Source organism: Pistacia vera, unplaced genomic scaffold (assembly GCF_008641045.1).
Source record: "Pistacia vera cultivar Batoury unplaced genomic scaffold, PisVer_v2 Contig157, whole genome shotgun sequence".
NCBI lineage: Eukaryota > Viridiplantae > Streptophyta > Magnoliopsida > Sapindales > Anacardiaceae > Pistacia > Pistacia vera.
In genome coordinates, this window is record NW_022195652.1 from 213338 (window position 1) to 239928 (window position 26591).

The following is a 26591-nucleotide window of genomic DNA, read 5'->3' on the forward strand; positions in this document are numbered from 1 at the left end:
GTTTTGATTTCCATCCATAATTATAGTACACTACCCTCCAATGAGATCAGCTCAAATAGTTGGATCTTGCCTTGGGTTGGTGTTTGTTACTTGACACTCATGGTGCTGGTTGTTAGATATAGTGTATACTTCTCTTAATATTGAAAGATTGTATGATTATGAAGACTAATTCGGTGAACGGATAAGCCTCCTTCACGATAAACCCAATGTCTAATTGGGTTTAGAGTTAGTTTACTAATATTTGGGTCTCGGTCAAGTTAGATTTGGGTAAGCCCAAATGGGGTTAGAGTTTTATAATGTATTTTCTGTAATAGTGGAAAACCTAATGTGAAAAATTATAGAGAGTGAGAGTGAGTTGTTGTTATAATTGCTGCAAGTTCTAATACTCAATAAAATTCTTTGTTTAAATACTGGATGTAGTTCCTTGATTAGAACGAACCAGGGTAAATTATTGTATAATGTTTTTCATTTTATGTTTAACTTGTAACATGTTTGCTTTCGGTTTCAATACTAGTCTCTTTTCTTTGTACAACCCCTCTATGAGAATATGTAAGAAACTGCGTGATCACTATTTCATCGAGTATTTGATGATGAAATTCAGGTGTACTCACTAAAAACCAATTCATGGAAAAGAATTTTGTGTGATATTTCAAGTGTTCATGCCTGAATTCAGCTTTGTTATGTCATATAATTTTGTTGATGAGATGTTGAGAGCCCAGAGCAGTGCCTGAGCATGAAAATGAGCACTGCCTTGATAGGTGAAATTGCATACGAGTTTATCATCTATTTTGGAGAGGCCTTCGATATGGGCTTGCCGAACTGGGCCCATCAGGTGCCAATGTGAATTACCGAAATTACCCCTGTATAATTGTGGAGGTGGAGCCCAATTGAGAGTGAATAGAAGAGTGGCAGGTGGAGAGGGGAAGAAGTGACGCAAACAACGTCAGTAGAGAGGTCTTATCTGATAAGACAACTGACTTTTGATTAGACACAATCACATCCATTCATTATTCATCATTCATGATTGATGATGATGATGGTTATATGTATCTGTATCTATATGCCTTCATCATCATCAACATCATCATCACCCAAAAACCTTAAGACCTGGCAGACACATCAGACGGTTGATGGTGACCCTACTTTTTTAAGACTCACAGCGCAGCAGAGGCAGAGAGACAGTATCGCGCGGAATGCGCGGGAGCTTGCTTTGTCTTAGGGTGGGTCCTTCTCTCTCCTATCATTTTTTTTTTTTTTTTTATTTTTTCAATCTTCAAAATATAATCTTCGTACTACTTTTGTGGGGCATCGATCAGATGACTATTCAGCACATGATCATCATCAATTCTTGTTTCTTCTTCTTCTTCTTTATGTCACTGTTGTTTACCAGTGAAATGTAACGTGCCTTAATAGCAAATCAACACCAACCGTCAGATGATCATCATGATTCAAAATATTTGTTATCATCTAATTATAATTACTTCTCTAATCATATACGTTTTTAGGATAAACTCATCCTAACAGACCAATCGTAAAAAGTTAATGAAAAATGTTTGTGATTGTTTTTAAAACTTTTATTTTGATGATCAGAGTTATCCGAATCAGTTTATGCACATCTTAATTAATTATTCGAAATTCTAAAAAATCGACTGAATAACAGTTTTAATAGCCACTCTTAAAAAGACCGAAACAAATTAAACTCAAAATCTCTTAAATAATATACCTAAAAGTCCTAATTGATCGACTATCTAGTGGTTGTTAATGGTTTATTTTTTTTATTCATAAATCATGAAGTCGGTAAGTTTACAGTTTCTGGATAGAGAAATTGATAATGTGTTAGAATGATGGTGAGAGCAATGATGTGATACAAATAGAGACAGCTCATCTCCATCTCCATGTTGATACACTGGTTTGGTTGCTTTGTCTCTCTGTCTGTCTCCCTTCCCCACCACCTTCTATTTCCTCTCATCCATCTCCATTCTTTACTCATTATCATCTTCAACCCTACAATCTTTAAGAATCACATACAAGACAACTCGGCGAACCCCTCTAGTTTACCCCTTTTACCTTATGGTCCTTTCTGATTGAAAAGATCTCACTTTATGGGTCCCTAGATGAGTAGTCATTGTCTACTCGACCCCTTTGACATCTCTAATTCCTTATCAATGAGTAATGGTAATATTTCAAGATTTCGCTTGATGAAAAAAGATACACTAATAAGAATCATATAAGGAAGGAACATGGAAGATCTTGATAGTACATAAACTAACAAACATTTGGGCCGACAGTAGATGAAGATGAACCAACTAACTTACCTAACTCTTGGTGACTGAGTGGTAACATGTTAACAACCATCTTAAACGATTACTAAGGGAATTTTTTCAAAAATAATAATTAAGATTTACATGAGAAACAGAATAAGGGCCTGCCTGGTCTTGAATGTAAGTAGTAGATGATTTTGATTTGTCTATGATCCTCCAGTTCCAGGTCCTCCCAGGGTTAGAACCACACCCTGGAGATCGCTTCTCAGCTTAGGCTCTTTGCCTAAGGATGGAGGAGGAGAGGCTCTGATAATAGGAAAATGTCTACTTGCTTGAGCTTGTCGGAAGGTCAGAGCAGACTCGGGTATGGATAACCGAGTTGGCTGCTGAGAACGCTTGAAGGGTTCAAGAGGATTTGAGTTTGGGAATGGTTGAGCAACGACAATGTGGTTTGTTGAAGATGGAGTTTGAGCAATCATCGACCCTCTGGAGACATTCCCGGGTCCCTGGTTTAACAAAAATAATTCCCATAAGCAAAGCAGAAGCTTGAACATTGTAACGACTATAATTAAACAGTTGAATGCTGGAGGCTTACGGGAGGAAATAAAACCCCTCGGAAAATCTTCCCATTAACCGTTGCTGTCATTAGGAAACCTGAGTCGAAGGCTCCATCAACTTTTCCGTGAACATCAGCTCCAATCTAAGGACAATAATAAAAAATAATGGAAGGCATCAACCAATAGAAATCGGGCAACAAGCAAAACAAACAAAAACATTGCAACTAAGAAGGTATTGTAGCTTCAAGAGATCTTGAAAACATCAATATATTACCAGATTATGAATGGATGATCCTGCATCCAGTGGTTTCAGTTCCACAGTTGGATGTTGAGTTCCTTGTCGACCTGCATGAACTACATTAAGATGCTGTTCTGGTTTTTTATTGTTTTGATGTTCTCTTAGAAACTGATGGTCTTGTGGAGTTCTCTGGATCATGTTTCTGGAATCTTTCTGATTACTTGCAATGCTGTTCGGCTGACTATTATTAGGAACTTGACTTAAACGCTTGAACAAACTGAACCCCTGGGACCCCGTGATAGATTCAGGGGCTTTTCTGACTGGGGTTTGCTCTTGATCAGATTGTGATGGTGAAGAATGCTGTGAGAGTGAAAGGGAATGCTCTTCTTGTTCTGATTCAATATCACATACTATAGCTGGATTCGAAGTTCTTCTCTTCTTTGAATGCAAAGTATCTGAAAGATAATGAAATACTTGAATCAATCATAATTCAAATCCCTGTGTATGAAATAACACAACAATATGGATATTCTGAGCCAAACCTGAATTGAACTGAAAAGATTGCTTGGGCTCTAATTCTGGTTCATAAGCTCCTTTACTTCCGAGAAACATAGTTTTCTGATTCATAACAAAATAATAAGCTCCCTAGCCCCCATTATTGAACTCACATATTTTTACATCTAGTATATAACATCATTACCAAGTTTTCGTCTGCTCCTCCAGGGAACTTTCGTTTTGCTTGGCTCCAATGGCTTCCGAATATTTTGCACATGGAAATGTTGTAACGACCATTGGGATGATCTGACCCAAGCTGCAAGACCAACAATTCATTGAGAGGACGCTCATCCTCCCCACATCTGCTTAAATAGAAAAACAAGTTAAACTAAAATTAAGGACCAGGGACAGGCATGTGAAATTTCTGTGCAGTAAATCAGCGATAAACCTTACCCTCCATAGATGGCAATATCTGAGTCAGTAACAACAGCAGTATGAGAAAACCGTCCTTGGGGTTGCTGGCCACATATATCAAGTCGAGTCCATGAGCAAGTACACACATCAAGAATCCAAACATCATTATAGTAATGTTTGTCTCCTACCCCTCCAATAACATAAACCTGCAAACCATAAAGACATCAGTAAGTGATTGCTGACAACGATACTGAACTTCGGCGTGATTTTTTTATCCGAGTCAAAGACAATAAGCCAACCAAGCTATGTTATAGAAACTCCCTAACTAAAATACCAAATATACTATTTAAGTAACATGACTTGCCTTTGTTCCTACATTTACAGCAGCATGACCTGCTCTAACACCTGGTGAAGGCCCTTGAACTACCAACTGTAGGAAGTCATAAAAATATGAGCATCACACTCCAACACAAACAAGATATATATTCAGTGAAATATGACATTAAATTTCATAAAACCGATCCCAAGAGACAGGAATGTGAATGCCATACCCTTGACCAAGTCAATGTCCTCATGTCCAGCATATCAACACCTCCATGGTACCGATCACCACAATCCCCACCATACACAAAAAGCTTATTAGCTATTACATTACAGCTGTGACTGTCCCTAGGGACAGGAATATCACCCTTCACTGCCGGAGAAGTCCATATCATAGTCTTGAGGTCTAGAACATGAAAATCGTTCAAGTAATTCGCTTCCCCTTCTCCACTACCTCCAAATATAGCCATTTTATCATCACAAAAAAGCGTTGCAGTGTGGCTTTCACGAGGAGAAGGTGGAACACCTCTGCATACAGGCCGTATCCACTCTTTCGACCCAAGATCTAATATGTGAAGGTCATTCACCTTCTTAGAACCATTTGTACCCCCAAAAACAATCATCTTTTGCCCCACAAGAACAGCACTATGGCTGTCCCTTGGGCCAGGTCCTTGACCTGTGGTTGCAAGAGTGCTCCATACCATTGTATCCAGATCTAGCATCAGAACATCACTGAAATGCAAACCCCCACAACATCCCTGAAGTAAATAAACAGAGGAAATTAATAAAATAATAATTGGCATCAAGTTTATGTTTACTTAGAGGTAATTCTAAAGCTTTCCTCTCTAAACTTTGCCATATTCTTTCATACCAATAAAATGATTCAACAGTGCATCTTCAACCTATTATTGTTTAATTGGTGCTTTTTGAGGCCAAGCAGTGCACTTTGCAGGCTCAAGTTTTCCAAATTATGAAGATCCAAAAGGTAGAGCCAAAGGAGTTGAAAACATTTAATTACCGGAAATAATTTTTTGGTGGGTAGCAAAATTCTAAGAAGTCACAATAAAATAAAATAAATTAATTAAAAAAAAAAAAAACTCAGGGACATGAAAATTAGAGAAACAGAGAAAAGATTAAAGTTTTGACAAGGACAATAAATAAACATTTTTAGTAACACTGCCATCATCAATATTAAAAACAAAACAACTTGTTTTAATGAAGTTATTGGCTAAAGAAATTGATATACAACAGGAAGGTGGAAGCAAAAAGCAAAAAGCAAAATTTTTTTAGGTTTTCTTGACCAGGAAATATTTGATATGGAGAAAACAAAAAGAAGGTATTGTGTCATAAACAATGAAATTGATAGAAAACATGGCTGATCCCAAGTTATAAAATGACACATTTAAAAATTAATGAAGTAATGATACATGAAAATAAGGACCAAAAAGAGTATGAAAATATTTCTATAACAAGAAAGAATGAAGATAACAGTCATCCTACCTAAAACCTGTTCTACTAATTAAAGGAACTAAAACAAAAAAAAAAAAACACAAACTTCAGACTATCCAACAAGAAACAGAAGAAGATAAGAAAAAAAGGAAAGAACTAAAAGCAATGAAGAAAGGTAGTATTTTCTTAGCCAAAAATAAGGATGCAGAAGAATTAAAGAGAAATAAGAAAGAATTCAAATAAGCATACAGCATCATCAAAGCTAATAAAAGTACACTANCATCCTACCTAAAACCTGTTCTACTAATTAAAGGAACTAAAACACAAACTTCAGACTATCCAACAAGAAACAGAAGAAGATAAGAAAAAAAGGAAAGAACTAAAAGCAATGAAGAAAGGTAGTATTTTCTTAGCCAAAAATAAGGATGCAGAAGAATTAAAGAGAAATAAGAAAGAATTCAAATAAGCATACAGCATCATCAAAGCTAATAAAAGTACACTAATAAAAAGAAGAAAAATTTAAGTATGGAATTATTAAAAGTTTGTAGTTTTAAAAAATTAAACTCACCCCAAAAACATAAACAACACCATGAGAAAAGCAAGCTGAGTGTCCCCATCTCTCAGGGGGATTGAAGCCTAAAACCTTTGGATAAAGCCACATTGGTGACTTCTTTGAAGGTTCATGAGCTCCAAGAGAACCCATTATCTTGTGAAATTCTCTCTCTCTAATCTTTTATGAGTTGGTTTGAGAGCTGAAGTTTGGTTTGAAGTTCAAACACAGTGCTTGACAATGATGAAGCAACAAAGGAGGTGAGATATAGAGGGTCAAAAGAGGACATGAACAAGCCAAGTGATATATCAACTATCAGTGTCAATAGACATGAAAAGATGGGCGCTTTCGAGTCTCAGTCACTGTGGCAACCAACATCAACAGAAGCTGTGGTGAAAAGAACATATATATTATATATTGTTTTTGTTTTTGTTTATATATTAAACTTGTTATATATTGTTTAATATTTTCCAAAAAAAGGTTGTTATATTTGGGTACATGGGTGGATATGGTTGAATAGAAAGGCATAAGTGCATAACAAGTGGTGATGTAAAATCATAGTAAGTAAGATGAGTGTTGAGTGAGAGTGAGAGAGAGAGAAGTGTTTGTATTTCTTTTTTTAAGTGGATTGTTTATTTGTTTGGTTACTTTCCTCACTTGTCTAACTGAAAATGATGGAAGTGTGGGGGCATTGAATTGTGGGAAATGATGAGGGAAGGTTTTTCTTGGGAGTTTTGACAGTAGTATTGCATAGGTTTTGGTTTTGGTTTTGGTTTGGGTTTGGGTTAGTGAGTGATGAGGTATATCATTTTTTCAAAACTCACATGGTGTTTGGTTATTTGGTTTCTTTTTCTTCGTTAATATGATATTGGGATTGATGGAAGAGAAGTTCTACTTTCTTTCTTTATTTTTCTTTCTCTCTCTCCCTTTCACACCCAATTTTCAAGGTGGGTTATTGATGTTGATCTAGAAATGTCACTTCTCAAGGGTCTTTGGGGAAGTGTGGGACTTTGTGTTGTGGGAAATTCTTTTTTAGTTTTTGGGAAATGTAATGAAATGAAATGGAGGGTGTTATTTCTTTCAAAAGCTTAATTAATGGTTTTTTTCTCAAACTCAACTCAAAGGTAGGCTACTAGTGACCTCATCATCTCACCTTCACCTTCACTTTCACTTTCACTTTCACAATCAAAACCAAATATCACAACTTTCCATCCATCCATCCATCCATCCATACCCTCATACATTTTTACACATAGTTATACATCATCCATCATACATACATGATAAGGGTGTTAAAGTGATGCACATGGGAGGCCATTCCCAATTTCCCATTCCCTACCTCCTTGACGGTAAAGTCTTATTAGTACTATGCTTTCTTTTGATATTTCCTTTTCCCCAAAATTGCAAATGTACCTATAACTCTTCTCTCTCTCTCTCTCTCTCTCTCACTCTCACTTCAATAAATGACCCATCCATCCAGCTCTTGCTTGCTCATATGATTAACCCAAATGTAATTAAAATAAATGAGTTGGATGATAATTAATAGTGAATAGTAGAAGAGTCGTGTTGACTGTTTGAGTTGACAGTTGATAATGGAGAGATGGAAGGAAGGAAAGGAAGGAAGAAAGAAGACGTAGAGTACACGCGACAAACACGGGAGCTTCCTAGTGTTATGCAATGGCTTATTGGCGGTAGTCTAGTCTGTGCTTTGGTTCACGTGACACACCCTCTGTAACTTGTTATCACCTTTTCTCTTTCAAATGATATGATATGAAATGAAAAGAAAAGAAAAAGAAAGTCTCCTGTTTTTATCAACCAAACTGTTTATACATCTTACTTAACCTAACTTTATAAATTAATACTACCCATCTCTTTGTACAATCATCTCGGCAACTCCTTGTAAAGATTAGCCTAACAATTTAGTACTACGTATTCTAAATTAAACCTAAGATTGTATGTCTTATTCATATTATCTTCAACTCGTTTTAACCGTTTAAACTATTTACAGTAAAAATATCAAAAGTTTTCTTAAAACTATCAAATATAACTTTATCAAAAGTATAAAAAAAAAAACCTACTAATACAAGGTATAAAATGATAAACACCTCCTACAGGGTACATAACATAATTCTATTTATTATTATTGAAATTTGAAAAGTACTATATATTTCTATTATTATCGAAACAACCCATATTAAAAACATCAAACACCCGGATCTATAATATTTTTTCAATAATTGTAGATGCATTTCAAAATAAACAATCGTCAAAGGGTAAACGAGAAGGTATTGGACACATGTAGTTTTTGGTTCCCAAAATGTAAGTAGTGAAAAGAGTGAGAGTGAGTGAAAGTGAGTGATGGTGTTAGTGTTTTGTACTAGTGAACTGTGTTTCTTGGAATACGGGCGTCCAGCCAGCGTGACGGGTACGTGCAGTTCACTCTTATACACTAAACAAAACACAACCCCCAATATCACATAACATTACATTAACAACTCAACTACCGCACTATTCTTTCACTTTATTACACTGCTCTCTTTTCTTTCAATCTCTCTCTGTTTTACTGTTTCTTTTATCTAACAGCCACCTCAAAGTCAACATGTATCCTAGACATCAACCTTAAAGTGGGTTCCAATAATGTTATCGAATCGATAAATAACAGCTACATTCTAATCTTTAATACTATACAACATCTCAAGATTTATTATTCCAAAGTTGAGCACAAAAGGGTAAGAGAATCTTTAGTCTTTGTGAATCAATAGCAACCACTCATAATTTTTCAACATTCCATTTCTATCTTTTGCATGAAATGCAATTACTCAAAGAAGGAAAAAAACATTCACCTCCAACAATAGAGTGATTTCAATTGAATTTTTTTTTTGAATTAGTTGATGCTTTACAGATTTATCTAAATGTTTGTACAGGTTGTAACGTTATCATAAACTAAACTTGGTTCAATCTTCTCATCTAATCTTATAATACATGTGGGCATGTTACAGACTTTACAGTAAAGCTTCCGAGTGGAGAATATATACCTCAACCTTTTCTTTTTTTTTTTTTTTTTTTTTTACGTAGAAGATAAATGTGGACCTCATCGAAAGTATATGACCACATCCTGGCTCCGAAATAACCTTTCAATGGCAGAAACTGACACCTGTTTATGACAGCACAAGAAAAAGACATTTGAGAACATTAGCATATCACTGGAAGAACCCACTGTCTGTGCGGTAAAGTTGTTCAAATAATGCACTCAAATCACCTTTTGTTATCCAAGGTTTTGAAGATAATGAAATCCATCATCCTCGATCATAATACTCAAAGCATAAAAAAAGAACTGTACAAATTGTGCCTAGACTCGTCATGATGCAAGTTGGAGCATAATATAATGGTTCAATCAAAGCCCAGTCTCTTAGTGGGGCACTTATAGATCTACTGGCAGTCTTAAGTATATGGGCTACTTGAAGGATGATTATCCAACCAATGCAGTGAAAAACTTAAATATAATAAGGCATACTTGAAGATAAGTTTCTAAACCTATTAAGGTATTTGAAAATTATTCCATTGACTAAAAGGTAATTCCATTTTAACATTTGTCAGTCACCTAATGGGGAATCTTGTGAGAAGTTCCATATCTGTAGAAGCCCATCCAAGAAACGGGCCACATAAAGATACATCATACAGCATTGGTCGGCAATTTTCTGTCCTAAAACAATAAAATTAGGATCATGCATAAAATTTTCTGGATGATCAGACAAGTTGCAAAATCATTCTTCCAAGCTAATGAATTGACATATAAAACGAAAAAGAAAAATAAAACAAACTCTACTTTAGATTTAAGAATGAGGGTCAAAAGAGAAAAGGCTTTTCTGTTCATCTGTTGGATTTAACAACCACCGGCAGAACGTCCATGATGCCCCAACTACAGATAAGAGTGATAGGGTTGCCAAAAATCCAAAATGTGATACATCATTTGCAATGATTGCAACTCCTAACATTACAGATTCTGCTAAGCTTGCTACAGAAATCTCTGTCGTCCCAATAAGGTTCGCTTTGGATGATGGGATCCCTGTTTGAAGAATTTGTGCTCCCACAATATCATATGACATATGTCCCAACCTTGATAAGACCTGCATACAAGTAGTGGATAAATTCTTGTTTAGAGGAAGATAAAACAAATGATACAGAACAAGATAATAAGAAAGGAGATAGACATCTTCATGTCTTCAAAAAATGTCAACTATAAAGATTAAAAACAAGTGAATGATTCTCACAATCAAGCACAAGAAGAATAAAAGAGGACTTTGCTGGGAAAAATATCCACTCCAGTATACAGCAACCGCCATGGTAAGAAGAGAAGCCTGAAAGATTAGTCCAACTGCTCCAGCCTGGTAAAATGAAAAGAAATATATCCATAAGCATTGCCACTAGAACAAGAAATTGTGGTTGCCCGGTCAGAAGAAAAACAAAAATAAGAAGCAACCTTCAAAATTCCAAGTCGCCTAACCAAGTATGCTGATAAGAATGTAGCTGCAACACCCATGAAGGCACATAGCCCACTAAAACCACCAATTATAGACGGATTCAGACCTGTTAAATTAATATCTCCAAGTCAGGAAGCAATTTCTGAGGGAAGATAGGGCAGAGGTTTTGTGAAGCAAAGTGTAAAATGAATTATAGATATTTTCAATGATAATAATTTCAAAGCAAGGAAACAAAAATGAAACAGTTGCATGCATGCCAACCACTCTCTTCTTCTTTCCTAGGCAATTATGTAGAATATATTTGAGTAAACAAGGATCTGTCAATCTTGTAGAGAAGACCTTCCAATATGAAACACTAGAATAAAACCACCACACTGTGGCTTCTGAGAAATTAATACCATAAAGAATCACTAAAAGTAGATCAATGTCTAAGAAAACGCAAGAGAATAAGCTTAGAGCAGGAACACCCAAGTGTCCTCTGAATAGTGATGTAATCAATTTCTGACATGTGCCACATTTCACTACCAAAGAAGTGGGTTCTCAAACTAGTCTGGATTATTAACAACGAAAGTTCTCAGAGAAATATGTTTAAATAATGCCAAGCAACATAAAACTGTTGATTTGCAGGAGAATGCATGCATTACTTGGGGCTTGTCACCAGTCTGGACTCAAATGAGTCAAGGAAACTAAAAAAATATGTAATAAACAGGGATAAAGAGTTTGAAAACTACCTCGTTGTGTTAAAAATGCTGTCATCAAACTGCCTGGAGTGAGAATGACATTGAAGTATAAAAGTACATAAGCTAGGCTTGCAGGAAGAACTGGCTGTTGCACATATTCCTTCCATCCAAGCTTAATAGCTTCCAAACCTACATCCACTGGTTAACCGGCAGATGCAATCATTAAATACAGCATGGAAGATTACCCTTTTAAACAGAAAATAATCAACTCAATAAATCCCACCTATGCTGCCACCATCAGGCAAAGGCCTTCCCCTGGATGTTCCGCAACAGCTTTGTGAACATTTAGCGCGGTCAAGAACCCCAGTAGAAAGTTTGTTCGTTAACCATGTGAGAATAATCTGGGAAACTGTGTCGGTAAAACAGAAAGAGGAATGTATTTTCCAAACAAGAAAGACAATCAAAACACAAAGAAATGCAATTACCATAATAGGCAATGACCAAACCATTGAACCAGCAGCAAACTTCAAGCAGGTAACTGGATCATACTTAGAGAGAAGAATACCAAACAGAGATGCTCCAGCTATCTGTATATAAATTTAAATCTCTTAAGGTGGAGTTTCTGTGTACTCTAAATTCCTTATAGGGTATAAGTGGTCCACATTGAAATTAAAATAGCAACTATTATACCATGGCCATACAATTACAGCCACGTAGACAAACTCTCAAAAATACAGACAATTACAAAATTGGCACACACCTCGCACAGCAGATCAATACGGTTAAGAATAGCATTTGCTTGTGCAAGTGCAATTGGCTTGTTGATTCCTGCTAACTGCCAACATGAGAAAAACCAACTTAGCAGATGCTAAACTTTCTAGTATTAAGAATAGTTATCAATACACATGACAATGGGAAGGAAACCATGGAAAAGAGCTACCAGCACAACCCAATCACGCTCCATGGCAACTCCCAATGCTACTCCACATAACCTCTCGATAGCGCCTGCTAATACCAGTACAATAAACCAAGGACGGAGAAGAACAGATGATGAAGAAGTAGGAAGTGCAGTGTGGGCATGAATTATCATTGCTGCAGATAACAACTGTGCAGAAGCCTGACAAAAGCCGAATATTAGTGGACAAATTAGAAGAGATTTAGTTGCAAACCAATTTGAGGATGAGTAATGTTTAATAAGAAGATACCTGGACAGTATTCAAGCAAACATATGTAGGTACTCTGGGAGAATGATCCATGAGTTTACCCACCAATGGACCTCCAATAATTAGTGCAAACTGTTTAACAAAATAGCGGTCAGAAATTATCTTCATTATGTCCTATTATACAAGGTTAATTTATCTCAATGTAATGATTCAACCTTACTGAAGAATCCCATGACTGCCACAGGTAGAAGGCTTGGATGAAGCAAAGCAATAGCAGAAGGCCAAGCAAAAGTCCAAAGTTGTTCCACCAAGTTGCCAGCAAGACAACAAGCATACAAAGCTGAAAAAATTACAGAATTCAGGTTAACAATGGCCTAAGAATTTTGACATCACTACAATCATCTATCTGATAGTTTAATTGACAAATCAAGACACATTGGGAAGCAAATGTCTCAACTGTTTCTTCACAAAAAAATTACAGTGACATTATTAGATCACCACAAACAAGAAAAGTCGTTCATGCCACCAAGAATTAATTGCAACCAGTAACTCAGGAGGGATCCACCAAGATTCAAATGAAGAGCTTCTTGCACCCTTTTCAATATTTTCAAATTTAAGAGGCTTCATTCTAAGGAACGGTTTTGTCTACATGAAGACATCTTTTGTTCTTTATGACGTAAATGGTTCTGACATTACTTCTTTTTTCTTTTCTAACAAAAGACACATAAAATCTTAAACCCCTAACTCAATTGCATAGGCTATGGTTATAAGTTTTACCCTCATCAAGAACTTTATTATGCTAACAAAAAGTTACTGTGCTTTAGTTAAGACTAAAAGGTGACAGTTCTTACCATGCAAACCCTCTGGGTGGGCTGGAGTTGCAGCAAGGGCATTCTGCTCCTCCTCTGATAAAACCTAAGCAGCAAAGAATAAAATAAAAATTGGAATGTAGCTCAATATCAAAAACTAATAGGGAGTTCAGGTATATCAAGCAACCATCAAGTTAATAGATTACACGTACTGGCAATGTCGTCAAAAGACTATCTACATAAGTTCCTTCAGTGAGCAAAGTCACAGAATCAGTCTGAAGAATATCAGGATTTAGATGAACAATCGGACACTCCATTTCAACAGCTGACATATCTTCTTGGACTTCGTCATCGGCAGCAACTTTGTTCATGTGCAGCTCAGTGTTCGTTATTGAGCACCTTGAAACAAAACTGTAACAAAAGAAAAGAAAAAAAAAAAAATATATCAGCAGCATGCCCTTGCCAAGAACCTGATACATGAATTGCAGTGCACACCATCCTGGTTCAAAAACTAAACCAACCGTTCCACCTTCTTTGCCAAGTTGTATATACTACTTTCACTAAATGAATCACAGGCTCCAGTTACATTTCCTTATTACAAGACATTTTTTAAACGTGCCACATTGCACTTGTAATATCAAATTCCACATTATTAACATTTAACATCAACTAGTTTCATAACATTTTTGTATTCTGTTAACATTACAGGGATTTCACTCAATGGAACATAGCAATTTCCTACAGCTCAGCTAAGCTATAAAGTTGTTTAAATAATAGCAGAACTAAGGTAAAGCCAACATTTTTAACTAGAAAAAATCGATTTTGATTAATAATACGCAATCAAACAGTATGTGTTAAGCAAGAGCAGTCAAATAAATTAATGAACGACGACATCTCCACCTGCGAATATGAGAAGGAGAATTGAAGTTCAACCATCGGCGAGAAGAGAAGCGATAGCGAATTGAAGAGGACGGCGGTCGCGATATAGCAGAAGCTTTCCGGAACAAACTAAACGACATCGTTTGATAAGTAATTGCCATGGCCATTGCTTTCTATTAAAAATCTTGTTCAAGTGCAAACTATCCCACTTGAATCCGAACCGATTGCCGTCGAACTCCTTTCGTCTCATGCAGTCTCTAAATCAATCAAAGGAACAAGATTTCAGGTGGTTGGCTCTGGTACATCAGTCGTCTTATCTTCTTCTACTTCTTCTTCTTCTTGCTGAGGTTTGGGCGGATAAATCTGAGCGAAATGGGATTGGGAGCTGAGTTGTGCTGACGAGTCAAGATTTTTTTAAATGTGGGCCATGTATACGTGGCGACAGATGGATTTTTCCACGTAGGTGTTTGCATTTCCACATGATTATTATTCAAGAGGACAAGTATGACTCTTTTAAGAGTTCTAACTTCTAAATAATGTTCTGAAAATCGGATCAGACAATAACCCGTTTAAGGGTTCGATTTCTGGTTTGACCGGTTAGATAGGTCAGCTGGATCGTAATTTATAAATTTTTTTTAGTCTCAAAAGGTTTGAAATTCATCAAAAACACCCCTATAATACTCCCTTAAGGATTGAAATCTATTTAAAACACCATTGTCATGCGAAGATTCTGGTGAGTGTGGCAGCAACGACGATCGACAGCAATTCGAAGTTGGAATATTGGGGCTTTTGATGTGCAGGTGCCGGCGACTCTGATGGTGGTGCGACAGAGTTCCGAGTCCTATCGACATCGGAACTCGTCGGAATCAACGAAAGAAATCTGACGTCACGTAAAGCCATAAACTTTAGGTGGACGGCGATCGACGAAGGCTAGACGACGGTGACTGAAAATGGATGGGTTTGGTCGTGGAGATGCCATCCGTCGAATGGGGATGTTTTCTCCGTCGAAAGATACCTGAATCCGGCGGCGATTAGACAGCGATTCGGCACTATTTCGATAGTCCAACTACGGTCCAATCCGGTTTAACTTCAAATAGCGGTTTTTTATATATACCGGACTGGATTTGCCACCGGTTGCCGGTCAAATCGGTCCGACCGGGCGGTCTAGTCCGGTTTTCAAAACACTGCTTCTAAGAACTAAAGAAATCAATTTTCTGTGGTTATGTTTGTTTCCCTAGAAAATTTAATATATTTTCTTTCTAAATTCATATTAATAATTATTTTATCTCTACTTTTAATATATATTATTTCATATTTTTCATTGATGAACAGAACACATCAGCGCATTTTATTAAAAAAAAAAACCCATTAATCCTTGTACAACATAAAGAATTAAATAAATGTTATTTGTATCACAATTAACCATTGGCTTGTACCAGGATGATCAAGGCTTTAGGTTATTCAAGGTTTTATGTTTTAGTCCCATCAAATAGTCACAATCACTGTTTTTACTTTAAAATTAATTAAGACGCGTGCAAATTGATTAAAAATCCCAATCAACACACAAAAAATATATATATATATATATTTATATCATAATCTCTATTAATATATTTTATTCATCTTTAGCTTATTTAAATGGGTTTGGATTCATTGTTTCACTTACCATAAAAAATGGATTTAGTATATGGACTTTCATGTGTTATCATTTGTAAACTTGTCATATCAATTTAGTTTGTTCATATATATATATCAAAATATGCGATCAATTATTATGAAATGTAACTGATCCATGGGTAGGTCATATCCCATATGGTTAAGGGAATTACGGATAGTATAATTAGGTTTACAGTCTCAAGTTCGATTTTCTATATAAGCATACACAATTTAAGTGGAGAGTATTGTGCTAGTTTCTTAAGAGGATTAGTAGGTCTAACAGACACCTTGGTTGAAAAAAGTATTTAAAATATAGTAATAAAGTGGGATTGGATAGAACTCACTCTCAAAAGCTAACTCAAGAGAGGAGAGAACCCAATCACTTATATACACTATAACAGCCCACTATTGGGGCGATGTAGGACAAATTCAACTTCTAACATCCTCCCTCACGCTCGGCGTGCAAGGTCGGAATCCAAACCCATCATCGTCCCAACCAAAGAGGAGAGAGAAACAAACATGGCTCTGATACCATGATAAAGTGGACTTGGGTAGAACTCACTCCTAAAAGTTAGTTCAAGAGAAGAGGGAGCCCAATCACTTATATACACCATAACAGTCCACTATTGATACGGTATGGGACAAATTCAACTTCTAACCTGTAACACATAATTATGTGTAATACCATTAATCACTGTATTAATTTACATGTTCATTGAGGTAAGTTGGTAAGCCAGCCATCTTGGTTGATGAAAAGTGAGGTTGAAAACTGTTGATTCACCGACTGTTGGTCACGGGGACCAAACTTCTTTTCCCACGATACTCTCTTTGAAGTGTCAGACCCTGGACCTTCGCACCCAATCTCTCCATACACCAAATTGCTTCTGCATCAACAAAAAATCAATACACAAATCTTATATCATCTCTTTTATTTGGAGATGTTCCAGATTGAATACAGTCGTCCGTAGGTGAGACAGTATATGAATTAACTTACTCTTGTCCCTGGAAATTCCAGGCATCCCATCCTGGAGAAGTGACAATAGGAGAAAACCATGTGTTGAAGAATAATACTCTAGAATAAGGACGGTAGGCTCGTCCGAGATAAGCTTGCCCACTGCCTGTAACTATGCCTCGTCTGAATATGAACCCGGTCGTTTCATTGGAAGATTCTCGTGCCTGAGCTGTTATATACCCGACAACTGATTCTCCAGGAAATATTAACCCACCAGTGTAATTCACCACACAACGCTGAATCAATAACACAATATACATATTCATCATTGTGAAAGTAATTGGAACATATATATATATATAGAAATTGAGTAATAAATTTAAATTGTACTTCATAAACAGATTGTCCATTGCCGAAAATGAAATCTACAGCTCCTTCTATGTAACATCTGGAGAAGAAATGGCGGCCTTGGACATCCCATAATGTATCTTGTACTCCTTTGAAAGCACAACCAAAAAAAGCTGATTTATCACCATAAATTCTTGCTGCTAATGCTTGTGCTAGGGCTGGGGAGTCCCATGATTTTGCTGCACCGAAATCTACTTGTTTTTGCCGCAGGTTTAGCCCTTCTGCAATGTTATATGAATTCTGCAACAGGAAATTAAAAAACTTGGATTTTTAGAAGAGACAAAATGTAATTAAATTAGAATTTTATATCTTTACCTCGAAAGTAATGCCCTTTGCAACAATATTTTCTGCAAATGAGGAGAAAGTTGCACTAGTATCTGTTCTTTGATGTGCATTATAGGTTATTTTTGTCGTACGAGAACTGTTTCCTTCAAGAACTACACATGGTTTGTTTGCCGGAATTGATACTTGCTCTCTACATAATCAATATCCATGACAAATAAAAGTTACAATACAAATACTGAATTATATAGGAAACACTATATATTTGACTTCACTTACGTGTAGAATCCGGGGCTAATCTTAATTTTGATCCACTGATCATTGTTTTCAGGAATGGCATCAATGGCGCTTTGAACCGTCGTGAATTGGCTCTTGAACTTGCCTACATAGAGGGTATCTTTTCCAGCTTTACAAATCACACCTGCAGCTCTACTAGAAGAAATTGTTAACAATATACAAATTATAATGAACAAAGACTTTGAAAGAAACTGCATTTTGATTCAATGCATACGTTATTTTCATGCACTGTCTAGAAAATGAAATGAAGAAAATGGGTGTTATGTAGATGATTTTGTAAAACGGTAATTACTCATTAAAGATATATTACGCTTATTAAACTGCAACATATTTATTATTTCCAGATTGGGATCATGGAGCAGATTGAGGGTGTGATTAATCAAGTAACTAAAGATTGAAGAAATTATATGTTGCCATCTATATAAGTTGGATAAGATAGATAGTATGGATGGGGAATAAAATTTTATTTGGACAACGAATCTTTCTCAAGCATGCTGTTCTCATCCAGGGAATGCATTAATTTGGAAGGAAATATCATCAGTGAAAGATTCAAGGGAGATTTGGTTGTTTATTCATCCATCCTTCTTTATTTAAGAAAGTTTTCAAAACTGTAAACGATGCAGTTTGTTATGCCTAAAAAGTCACGTTGATGTGAGCTCAATAAATATCCTTTTTATAATAGTTGCCAAGTCCATACCTCTTCAAAGATATTCATATCAATCATATCTCATTTCAAGAGATGAACGGACGAGAGCCTTCCATGTGTCAAAGCAACTTGCAAAACACTAATTACATTGACCTCAAAGGTGTATAAATTGACACTTCTCTTCCCGAAAAGGGGGGTTGGGCATATAAGAGCTAGGCATTGATTTCAAATCAATTCTTTCTCTATGTAAACACTGTATTTCTTCATCTTTGTATGTCTTATGGGCAATATCATAGAAATAGTCAAAGATCAATAAAATTATAGGACTTGCTTTAAGCATCCGAACCACTATAAAAACCCCTCTTATTAGTCTATTTTTTTATGTTTCTGCAACATATATAATCTTAGCTCCATATTCAAATCTCATGGATCCATCACGTGTAATTTCTAAGACTCCCTTAGTACTTTGCATGTGCGAATCGTTGATGTCCAAAATCAAGCATCAACAGAGTTCATCCATCAGACATTCTCTTCAACCATTTCACCCGCTTAGACATATTTGCTCTAGGTCCACTGTATATGTGATTGAGTTTCTGCATATATATACAACAGAAGAACGAAATTAAAATAATATCTTTTTTGCGTTTTAAGGAGTGTATATGTTAAGAAACTTCCTCTTGGCCATGAAAGGACCACGAATTCCAACCCTCTGGAACAATAATTTCAGAGAAAGCTGTCTTGTAAATTATAACTCTAGAGTACTTTGTAAGAGCTCTTCCCAAATATGAAGTTCCTGTGCCCACTATATTGCAATATTTGAACACAAAACCACCTGTTTCAGCTGTGCTATTTCGGTATTGAGCTGTGATGAAACCTGAAATACTTCCACCCAGAAGCGCGGCGGTAACATTTATGATGCAGTGCTGCATATATCGAATGTGTTAAAGTATAAATATCACAGCATATGATAAATTAATGTCAATGTATGTGAAAAAAAATTGCTTTTGTGAACCTAATATATATGGATTGGCCACCACCCTAGATGAAATCAACAGCAGCTTGAATGTAGCAAGATTGAAAATAATGACGACCTGCAGAATCTGTCAATGTGTCTTGCAGGCCAACAAATCCACACTCATAGAAAGTCGCCTTATTGGCATGAATTAGAGCCGCCGGTGCCCATGTAATGTTTCTTCTTTCAGTACTATGATCACCACGCGAAATGAGAACATTAAAAGTGTTAAGTCAATAATACATAAGTACATATATTAGCTCAGAGTCAAAATCTGCGCGCGAAAGTAAGTTTTGAGCCGGTTTGATTTCTTAAACCTTGAAGGTTATGCGTCTTGCCATGAAATTTTCTGCAAACAATTGGAAGGTAGAACTTGCAATGCATTCTCCAGCATCATTATATTGGATCACAGTTGTTCTACGGCTCTCTCCATCAAGAATAATGTATGGTTTCTCTAGAGGGATTTTAACCTTTTCCTTGTATACAAATACAATAGCATGAACACATTACATGATCACTGTTGATGCGTGATTTTGACACCAACTAATCGACACGTGCACAATCGTTGGTTGGCCAAGAGACACAGTGGGTATGGATAAAGTGTGTAGTAAATATAATAGTGAGGGCTTTTTAAAGTGGTTTGGATGCTAAGGTAGCAAGTCCTATGTCCACTAATAGTTGTATTAATCTTGTGGGTCAGGTCGCAACAGCGGACTGACTTACAAAATAATTAGTGAAAAGTAAATGTCAAGATATAAGAGAGAGAGGGATAGCTAATTCAGAGTGTAAAATGGCCGAATCCTCTCAATAAAGGGGTCTTTTCCTTTTTACAGTGAGATGAGTGCAAGTAATCATCATTAAATCTGTGGATTGGTGTGAATGTCAGGACAAAATCCGGCTTTATGTCACATTGTCCATCTTCCAAACTGATTTCACGCGATTTGGAGCAGAGAATGGACACGTGGGATCTTCACAGCGTCTGACAGGTCTGGCGCGCGCTTACCGTTCTGACAGGAGCAGGTCACACTCCATCACGTAATTTCCCACGTCAGCCCTTGATTTCCCAGGCATAACAATCACTAATCACAAAAGCAATTAAAAATATACAATTACTTGTAAATGCCAGCTTTAACATGAATTCGAGTCCACAATGTGTTGTGGTGTGGGACAGAGTCAATAGCTTTTTGCACACTTGTATAATCTCCTTTTCCCCATTTATCAACTGTGATGGTCTTTGCAATTTCATCTCGGTCAGCCATGGATGCAGTAATTAAGCAAAGCAAGAGAGGAACCATGATCAGAATTTATTTGATTTTGCAGAGACCCCAATTGACAGAAAGTTTGAAAACACCATTTTAATCTGTATAATTAGGATAACAATGTGCTTGAGTTGGAAAGTATTAAAAGCGCAGTGAAATTTTTGGCATGATGTCTAGGCTCACATGTAAAACCATTGGGGTTCTTCATTGCACGATGTGCTGTGGTATAATTGCCAATGAAAACACCATATTAATTGTTTCATTAAGTCATTCATCAGGTATCAGAGCTATTTTAAAGCAATTTGTTCTTGGATCATGTTTTCATTGTATTACTCTTTGTTGCAATTTGCAAAGGGTTTATTACGATGCCATTCCTAAGGTTTGATATAGAAAAACTTTCACCCTCAAAATATTTTGATTGATTGGTTAACAGATTTGGATAAAAGACTAGAAGTTTATGCCAAATCATTGGTCGTTTTAGCCAAAGGATAAAGATTGGTTCACAATTTAATCTTACAAACCTTCTTTCACAACTTTAACATGACAGCTTACAATTAGACAAGCAAGATCCATAACAAGTAAGCGGGATCCGTTTGTAAACTGATCAATTACAAACTGTCACATCGAGATTGTAAGAGAAAGTTTGTGAGATTTGATTACAAATTAATATAGTATTACCCTTTAGCCAAAATAGGTGGCTGTTTCAAATAAAAGGCAAACCATTTTGGTAATATTGCATTTATCGAATGTAAAAAAGGTCTATAGTGTATTCAAATTATCTTTTCAATGTCTTGCACTGTTACAGTTAGTTGACAAAACCTCCATTTGGGAGTAACAGTGCTAGTTTCCCAAAATCAGGTGAAAAGCGTTTCACACCAAACCTTGGGGAGGAAAATGTAATTAACCCAGTTACAAAAGCCCAAAATTGTAGCTGGATTAGATTTGGGTAGCCCAAAGTCAATTAAATGGCCCTGAAGGCGTTCACGGTCGTTCATAGAAACTTACTTGTCGTATATCATTTGCTGCAGTGAACGACAGGTCAGTAGGTGGTCTCCAAGATAAATAACGCGCCAACCTAACGGACCCGTCTGTTACAGTTTCAACTGCAGTCGTCCACTTGAAAAATATGTGGCAGAGGGCTTCCCAAGCCCGTAAAAAATCTGTTACTGCAGTAGCCTGATAAAATATACGTTGTCATTGGAGTTGGGCAGTTGGCTACTGACCAAGTCTGGATAAGGAAGAGGAGGAAGAAAGATGAGCACAGCCACCACCACTACCACCACCACCACCACCACCACCACAAATCTTCCTCATAATCTAAAGCCAGAAAACCTCTCAACATCAAACATACCCACTTCCCAACTTCCCCAGAAAACAATCCTAGACCTCTTAAACACAAAATGCACCACTTCTTTACACCATCTCAAGCAGGCTCATGCTGTGGTATTAAAGAGTGGCCACTTTCAAGACCATTATGTAGCTGGCACTTTAGTCAAGTGTTATGCTAATTCTCCTTCCAGCAACTTGGATTTTGCATTGAAGGTCTTCCATTATGTCCCTAGGCCCAATGTTTTTGTATGGAATCTTATGCTCAAAAGTTGCTTAGACCATAACGAGGCTTTTAAGGTAGTGTACTTTTATTATAAGATGGTGGTTGCTAATTCTAGGCCTAATAAGTTCACTTATCCTGTAGTTTTTAAGGCATGCACTATTACAGGAGCTGATAAAGAAGGGGTGCAAGTTCATGCTCACGTAGTGAAACTTGGACTTCATGGAGATGTTCATATTAAAAGTGCTGCAATTCAAATGTATGCTTCTTTTGGGCTTTTAATGGAGGCAAGGCAGTTTCTTGATGATGGTCAAGAGTGTGATGTCATTTGTTGGAATGCTATGATTGATGGTTACTTGAAATGTGAAGAGACTGAAGCTGCTAAAGAGTTGTTTGATTCTATGGTTGATAAAAATATTGGCTCTTATAATGCTATGATAAGTGGTTTAGCTAAGTGTGGAAGGTTTGATAAAGCAAGAAAATTGTTTGATGAGATGAGTGATAAGGATGAAATAACATGGAGTTCAATTATTGATGGTTATATCAAAGGAGGGTATTACAAAGAGGCCTTGGAAGTATTTAATCTAATGCAGAAAGACAAGATTAGGCCAAGGAAATTTGTTCTGTCAAGTGTGCTATGTGCTTGTGCAAATGTTGCTGCACTTGATCAAGGGAGATGGATTCATGCTTATGTGAAAAGAAATTCTATGAATTTGGATGCAGTATTGGGGACTGCATTGATTGATATGTATGCGAAATGCGGGCGTCTTGATATGGCATGGGAGGTTTTTGAGAACATGAAAGTGAAAGAAGTGTTTTCTTGGAATGCCATGATTGGTGGGCTAGCTATGCACGGCCAAGCAGGGGATGCAATTGAATTATTCTTTAAAATGCTAAGGGAAAGGATGAGACCTGATAAAATTACATTTGTTGGTATTTTAAGCGCTTGTGCTCATGCAGGGATGGTTGATAGAGGTCTAGAGGTTTTGAATAATATGAAGACAACATTTGGTATTGAGCCTGAGGTGGAGCATTATGGATGTGTGGTAGACCTGCTAGGAAGGGCAGGGTTTTTAGCTGAGGCTGAGAAACTCATTAGTACAATGCCAATAGAACCCAATGCAGCTGTTTGGGGTGCTCTTTTAGGTGCTTGTAAGAAACATAGAAATATTGAATTGGGTGAAAGGGTGGGGAAGATTTTGGTGGAGATGGAGCCAGAAAATAGTGGTCGATATGCATTGTTGTCGAACATCTATGCGAATGAAGGCAGATGGGATGATGTTGCTAAAGTGAGGAAGTTGATTAAGGAAAGAGGAATAAAGACAAATCCAGGAATTAGCACGATTGATTTGGATGGTATTGTTCATGAATTCAAAATGGGAGATGGATCACACCCACTAGTGAAGGAAATCCATTTGATGCTGGAGAAGATCATTGATAAGCTGAAGATGGAAGGCTATTCACCAAATGCTTCCCAAGTTCTGTTTGATATTGAAGAGGAAGAGAAGGAAACTGCACTTAAGTACCATAGTGAAAAGCTTGCAATTGCTTTTGGATTCATTAACACAAATCCGGGAACAACCATCCGCATTGTAAAGAACTTGAGGGTGTGTGAGGACTGCCATTCTGCCACCAAGCTAATTTCTAAAGTATTCGAAAGGGATATCATTGTAAGGGACCGTGTTCGGTATCATCATTTCAAAAATGGTAAATGTTCCTGCAATGATTTTTGGTAAAGTTCTGGTCAGAATGGATGAAGAGTGAACATGGGGAGTAAACAATAGAAATGCAGTAAAGGCAGTCATAAATTAAAGTATGTAAGGTACTTAAGTATGAGATGGCAATCACAATTCCAGCATTACAGGCTCAGGCTTAACAAAGAATGACAAGTAGCTTCTACAAGATTTTACTTAAAACTTCATTTCCTAGCCTCTTGAGAATGCCTATATGAATGAATATGTATATGCAAATACCCACAACCACAAGTGCACATGTTAATTTGTCAATATTTATGAGCAGTACGTTGTGACAGACCGCAGAGGCTAACTTTCATAGGAGTTCAAATAATCTAAACAGCAGTTAATTTCTAGCAGAAAACAGGCTGAGGAATGTGTCATCTTATTGTTCTTTTAGATTTGGCTAACTGTTAGATGTAACAGAAACATTCTTATAAAGCACAGAAAGGAATGATTATCAGAAATAATTTAAAATACACTTTTTATAGAAAGGATTGCCGAATTTAAATTATTTCTTTATTTGGTATTGGAGAGACAAAAGAAAGAGGGATGACTTCATAATCAATCCTGAGTTTTTGTGCAGATGTCACTTTCAATAAAGAGAAAAGAACTATAATCTAGTTGAGTCTCACTGAGTGCTGGCTGAATGCTTTAGATTTTCATCTCTCACAGCATTTCAAATGTTAACTCATACAAAACCACCTTCTTTATTAGTTAATGCTCATAATATTGGCCCTCAAATAGAATTTTCAAGGAGCCTCAATGCATCAACAAGTCTCACTCCTGATTTATAGGATCATTAGATGAATGAGTTTTGTCATTAAGCTATCGATCTTCTCTCAAATCTTAAGCACACAAAACCTTACTAGTCATGATCCTTTTATTTAGATATAGTGTACAGAACTTTTGTATTTTGGCTCAAGGCCATACAACCATGACAAATTATAGCACACACAACACAGCATATATCATTAATACTATAAATCTACTTAGTTATGTAGAATGCACATCTAAGTAGCAATATCAAGCTTGTAACACAGCACTGCGACACCCTTCAATCACACTATAAATTTATCTACACATTTTTTTTTTCTTCACAACTTGTTAGCAGCTTTTCTTAGGCCCACAATCATTGGTATAAACATGGTGAGAATCGGTAGATGATCCGGAAGGATTCCCATAATTTTTATAACTATGGTTCACCTCATCTGTGCTATCATCAGGTTGCACGTTCGATGAAGTCCGGGTGGTTTTATCATTTTTAGCAGCAACTGATGGCACTGAATCAACTGTGGCACCATTGTTCACCTCCAAAGTAAACCTTCGGGCGTCAGCTTGAAGGTGTAGTGAGACCAATCCAATGACAAATAGAACTACAAGTAGTATCTTCATGATTATGACCTATAGTATTAAAACAATATAAGATTAATGATTGCTTGAGAGTCATGATAAAATAATATTACATGAATGCAACTTCAACTCAAATGAACTAGGACATACCTTATCTTCTTTCTGTATAAGCTTTTCTTGATATGGGCTGGTGAATCTTTCTTCCAAAGAAGAGATTATATAGGCTAAATGTATTGCTTAGTGGGAAAGATTTAGTGGAGTAATCACAATTTTTTTGACCTTATTGGAAGGATATTAACAAGTGTGCTTCAAAGTGGCCATTATAGAAGTAATTTAAATATGAAATTTAGCTACAATGGTGTGAGGTTTATATGGTGTTTTTAATGTTCAACAGTTTGATTAGGTTTGCATAATGGTGTTCAACTAGCTAGTAGTGCATGCTACTAATGACATACAGTTACCTTCACTAGAATGGTAATTAGTGGATGACAAGTATAATGTCATTAAAATAATTGATCATCTTTGGATTTCTATGTGTTTTGGCAGATGAGAATGCTATTGATATGGGTAATGGGTAATCACGAGTACAAAACCTAGGCTATTTGGGGCGTAAACGACTTTTGCCGAACCAAGGTTTGCCTTAACGACACATTCCCATCCAAAATATTTTAAAATACCATTTTCTCACCCAAAGTTTATATTCCGTTAATACCCAAAATATACTTCACTTTCTCAACTAACGTTCGGCGAGCTACCAGCAAGCAAGATAAAAGAGGTTTTGTAGAGTGGAGGCTAGTAGTGGTGGACTGAATGATGGTAACCGATTGAATATCCACCTTCGAAATCAGTTAAGAATAAGAAACCCTAACTTTGCAGTGGTCAGTAACTGTTAGAAATTAGGTTCCAGAGCGAGAAAGGTTTTATAAAGAAGAGATCGAAGTATAAATTTTGGGTGAAAAGATATTTTGAAACTTTTTTGGGTGGGAAAGTGTCATTAAGGCAAACCTTAGGTGGGAAAAAGTCGTTTACTCGCTATTTGGGCTTTAAAACAGGTCTATATTGACCTGGCAGAGGCTCAACCTAAGGCAGAGGCTCAACCTATCAAAAAAGTGTGGTCACCAAGTGGATAATGTACAAATTATTCAAC

General features: G+C 36.5%; 5 protein-coding genes across 6 annotated transcripts; 1 reads left to right on the forward strand and 4 right to left on the reverse strand.

The window, feature by feature from the left end:
* Positions 1-2201: 2201 nt before the first annotated feature.
* LOC116124861 (rab9 effector protein with kelch motifs-like) lies at positions 2202-6654 on the reverse strand. 2 transcript variants are annotated; one of them, XM_031410619.1, is made up of 9 exons: positions 6304-6654; positions 4517-5044; positions 4330-4395; positions 4005-4171; positions 3757-3913; positions 3599-3674; positions 3093-3511; positions 2857-2961; positions 2202-2767 (listed from the first exon to the last, which is right to left on the reverse strand). In XM_031410619.1, exons 1-9 carry the CDS (start codon positions 6436-6438, stop codon positions 2468-2470), a joined length of 1953 nt encoding a protein of 650 aa, XP_031266479.1. In that variant the 5' UTR covers positions 6439-6654; the 3' UTR covers positions 2202-2467. The 2 variants fall into 2 exon arrangements, with proteins under 2 accessions (XP_031266479.1, XP_031266480.1); XM_031410620.1 differs by lacking the exon at positions 6304-6654 and adding an exon at positions 5158-5229.
* Positions 6655-9112: 2458 nt separating this feature from the next.
* LOC116124881 (solute carrier family 40 member 3, chloroplastic) lies at positions 9113-14664 on the reverse strand. The gene is made up of 14 exons (XM_031410643.1): positions 14319-14664; positions 13631-13829; positions 13461-13524; positions 12825-12949; positions 12652-12741; positions 12387-12563; positions 12207-12281; positions 11932-12033; positions 11730-11847; positions 11498-11644; positions 10766-10872; positions 10557-10670; positions 10112-10412; positions 9113-9439 (listed from the first exon to the last, which is right to left on the reverse strand). The coding sequence occupies exons 1-13, from the start codon at positions 14462-14464 to the stop codon at positions 10119-10121; spliced, it is 1758 nt and encodes a 585-aa protein (XP_031266503.1). The 5' UTR covers positions 14465-14664; the 3' UTR covers positions 9113-9439; positions 10112-10118.
* Positions 14665-16665: 2001 nt separating this feature from the next.
* Positions 16666-18089, reverse strand: LOC116124840 (probable pectinesterase 55). Its single transcript, XM_031410602.1, has 5 exons — positions 17875-18089; positions 17629-17788; positions 17296-17553; positions 16948-17201; positions 16666-16837 (listed from the first exon to the last, which is right to left on the reverse strand). Exons 1-5 carry the CDS (start codon positions 18087-18089, stop codon positions 16666-16668), a joined length of 1059 nt encoding a protein of 352 aa, XP_031266462.1.
* Positions 18090-19200: 1111 nt separating this feature from the next.
* Positions 19201-20809, reverse strand: LOC116124841 (probable pectinesterase 29). The gene is given in 5 exon segments (XM_031410603.1): positions 19201-19464; positions 19556-19780; positions 19868-20026; positions 20554-20557; positions 20664-20809. Coding segments are annotated over 5 exon segments (798 nt in total).
* A 1254-nt stretch (positions 20810-22063) lies between these two features.
* Positions 22064-24492, forward strand: LOC116124842 (pentatricopeptide repeat-containing protein At5g48910-like). The gene has a single exon (XM_031410604.1). The coding sequence runs from the start codon at positions 22064-22066 to the stop codon at positions 24092-24094; it is 2031 nt and encodes a 676-aa protein (XP_031266464.1). The 3' UTR covers positions 24095-24492.
* Positions 24493-26591: the final 2099 nt, after the last annotated feature.

Excerpts from the sequence above, each read along its gene's own strand:
- LOC116124861 (XM_031410619.1), bottom strand. The coding sequence starts at position 6,438 with ATGGGTTCTCTTGGAGCTCATGAACCTTCAAAGAAGTCACCAATGTGG. Across the intron at positions 4,172-4,329 it reads CTGTAAATGTAGGAACAAAG|GTTTATGTTATTGGAGGGGT; the intron begins GCAAGTCATGTT and ends TATGGTTTGCAG. Across the intron at positions 3,914-4,004 it reads GATATTGCCATCTATGGAGG|ATGTGGGGAGGATGAGCGTC; the intron begins GTAAGGTTTATC and ends CTATTTAAGCAG.
- LOC116124881 (XM_031410643.1), bottom strand. The coding sequence starts at position 14,464 with ATGGCCATGGCAATTACTTATCAAACGATGTCGTTTAGTTTGTTCCGG. Across the intron at positions 12,742-12,824 it reads TCATGGGATTCTTCAGTAAG|TTTGCACTAATTATTGGAGG; the intron begins GTTGAATCATTA and ends TTTGTTAAACAG. Across the intron at positions 11,645-11,729 it reads GCCTGATGGTGGCAGCATAG|TGGATGTAGGTTTGGAAGCT; the intron begins GTGGGATTTATT and ends CCGGTTAACCAG.
- LOC116124840 (XM_031410602.1), bottom strand. The coding sequence starts at position 18,089 with ATGCAGTTTCTTTCAAAGTCTTTGTTCATTATAATTTGTATATTGTTA. Across the intron at positions 17,554-17,628 it reads CAAAGGGCATTACTTTCGAG|AATTCATATAACATTGCAGA; the intron begins GTAAAGATATAA and ends TTCCTGTTGCAG. Across the intron at positions 16,838-16,947 it reads TGGAATTTCCAGGGACAAGA|AAGCAATTTGGTGTATGGAG; the intron begins GTAAGTTAATTC and ends TTGTTGATGCAG.
- LOC116124842 (XM_031410604.1), top strand. The coding sequence starts at position 22,064 with ATGAGCACAGCCACCACCACTACCACCACCACCACCACCACCACCACA.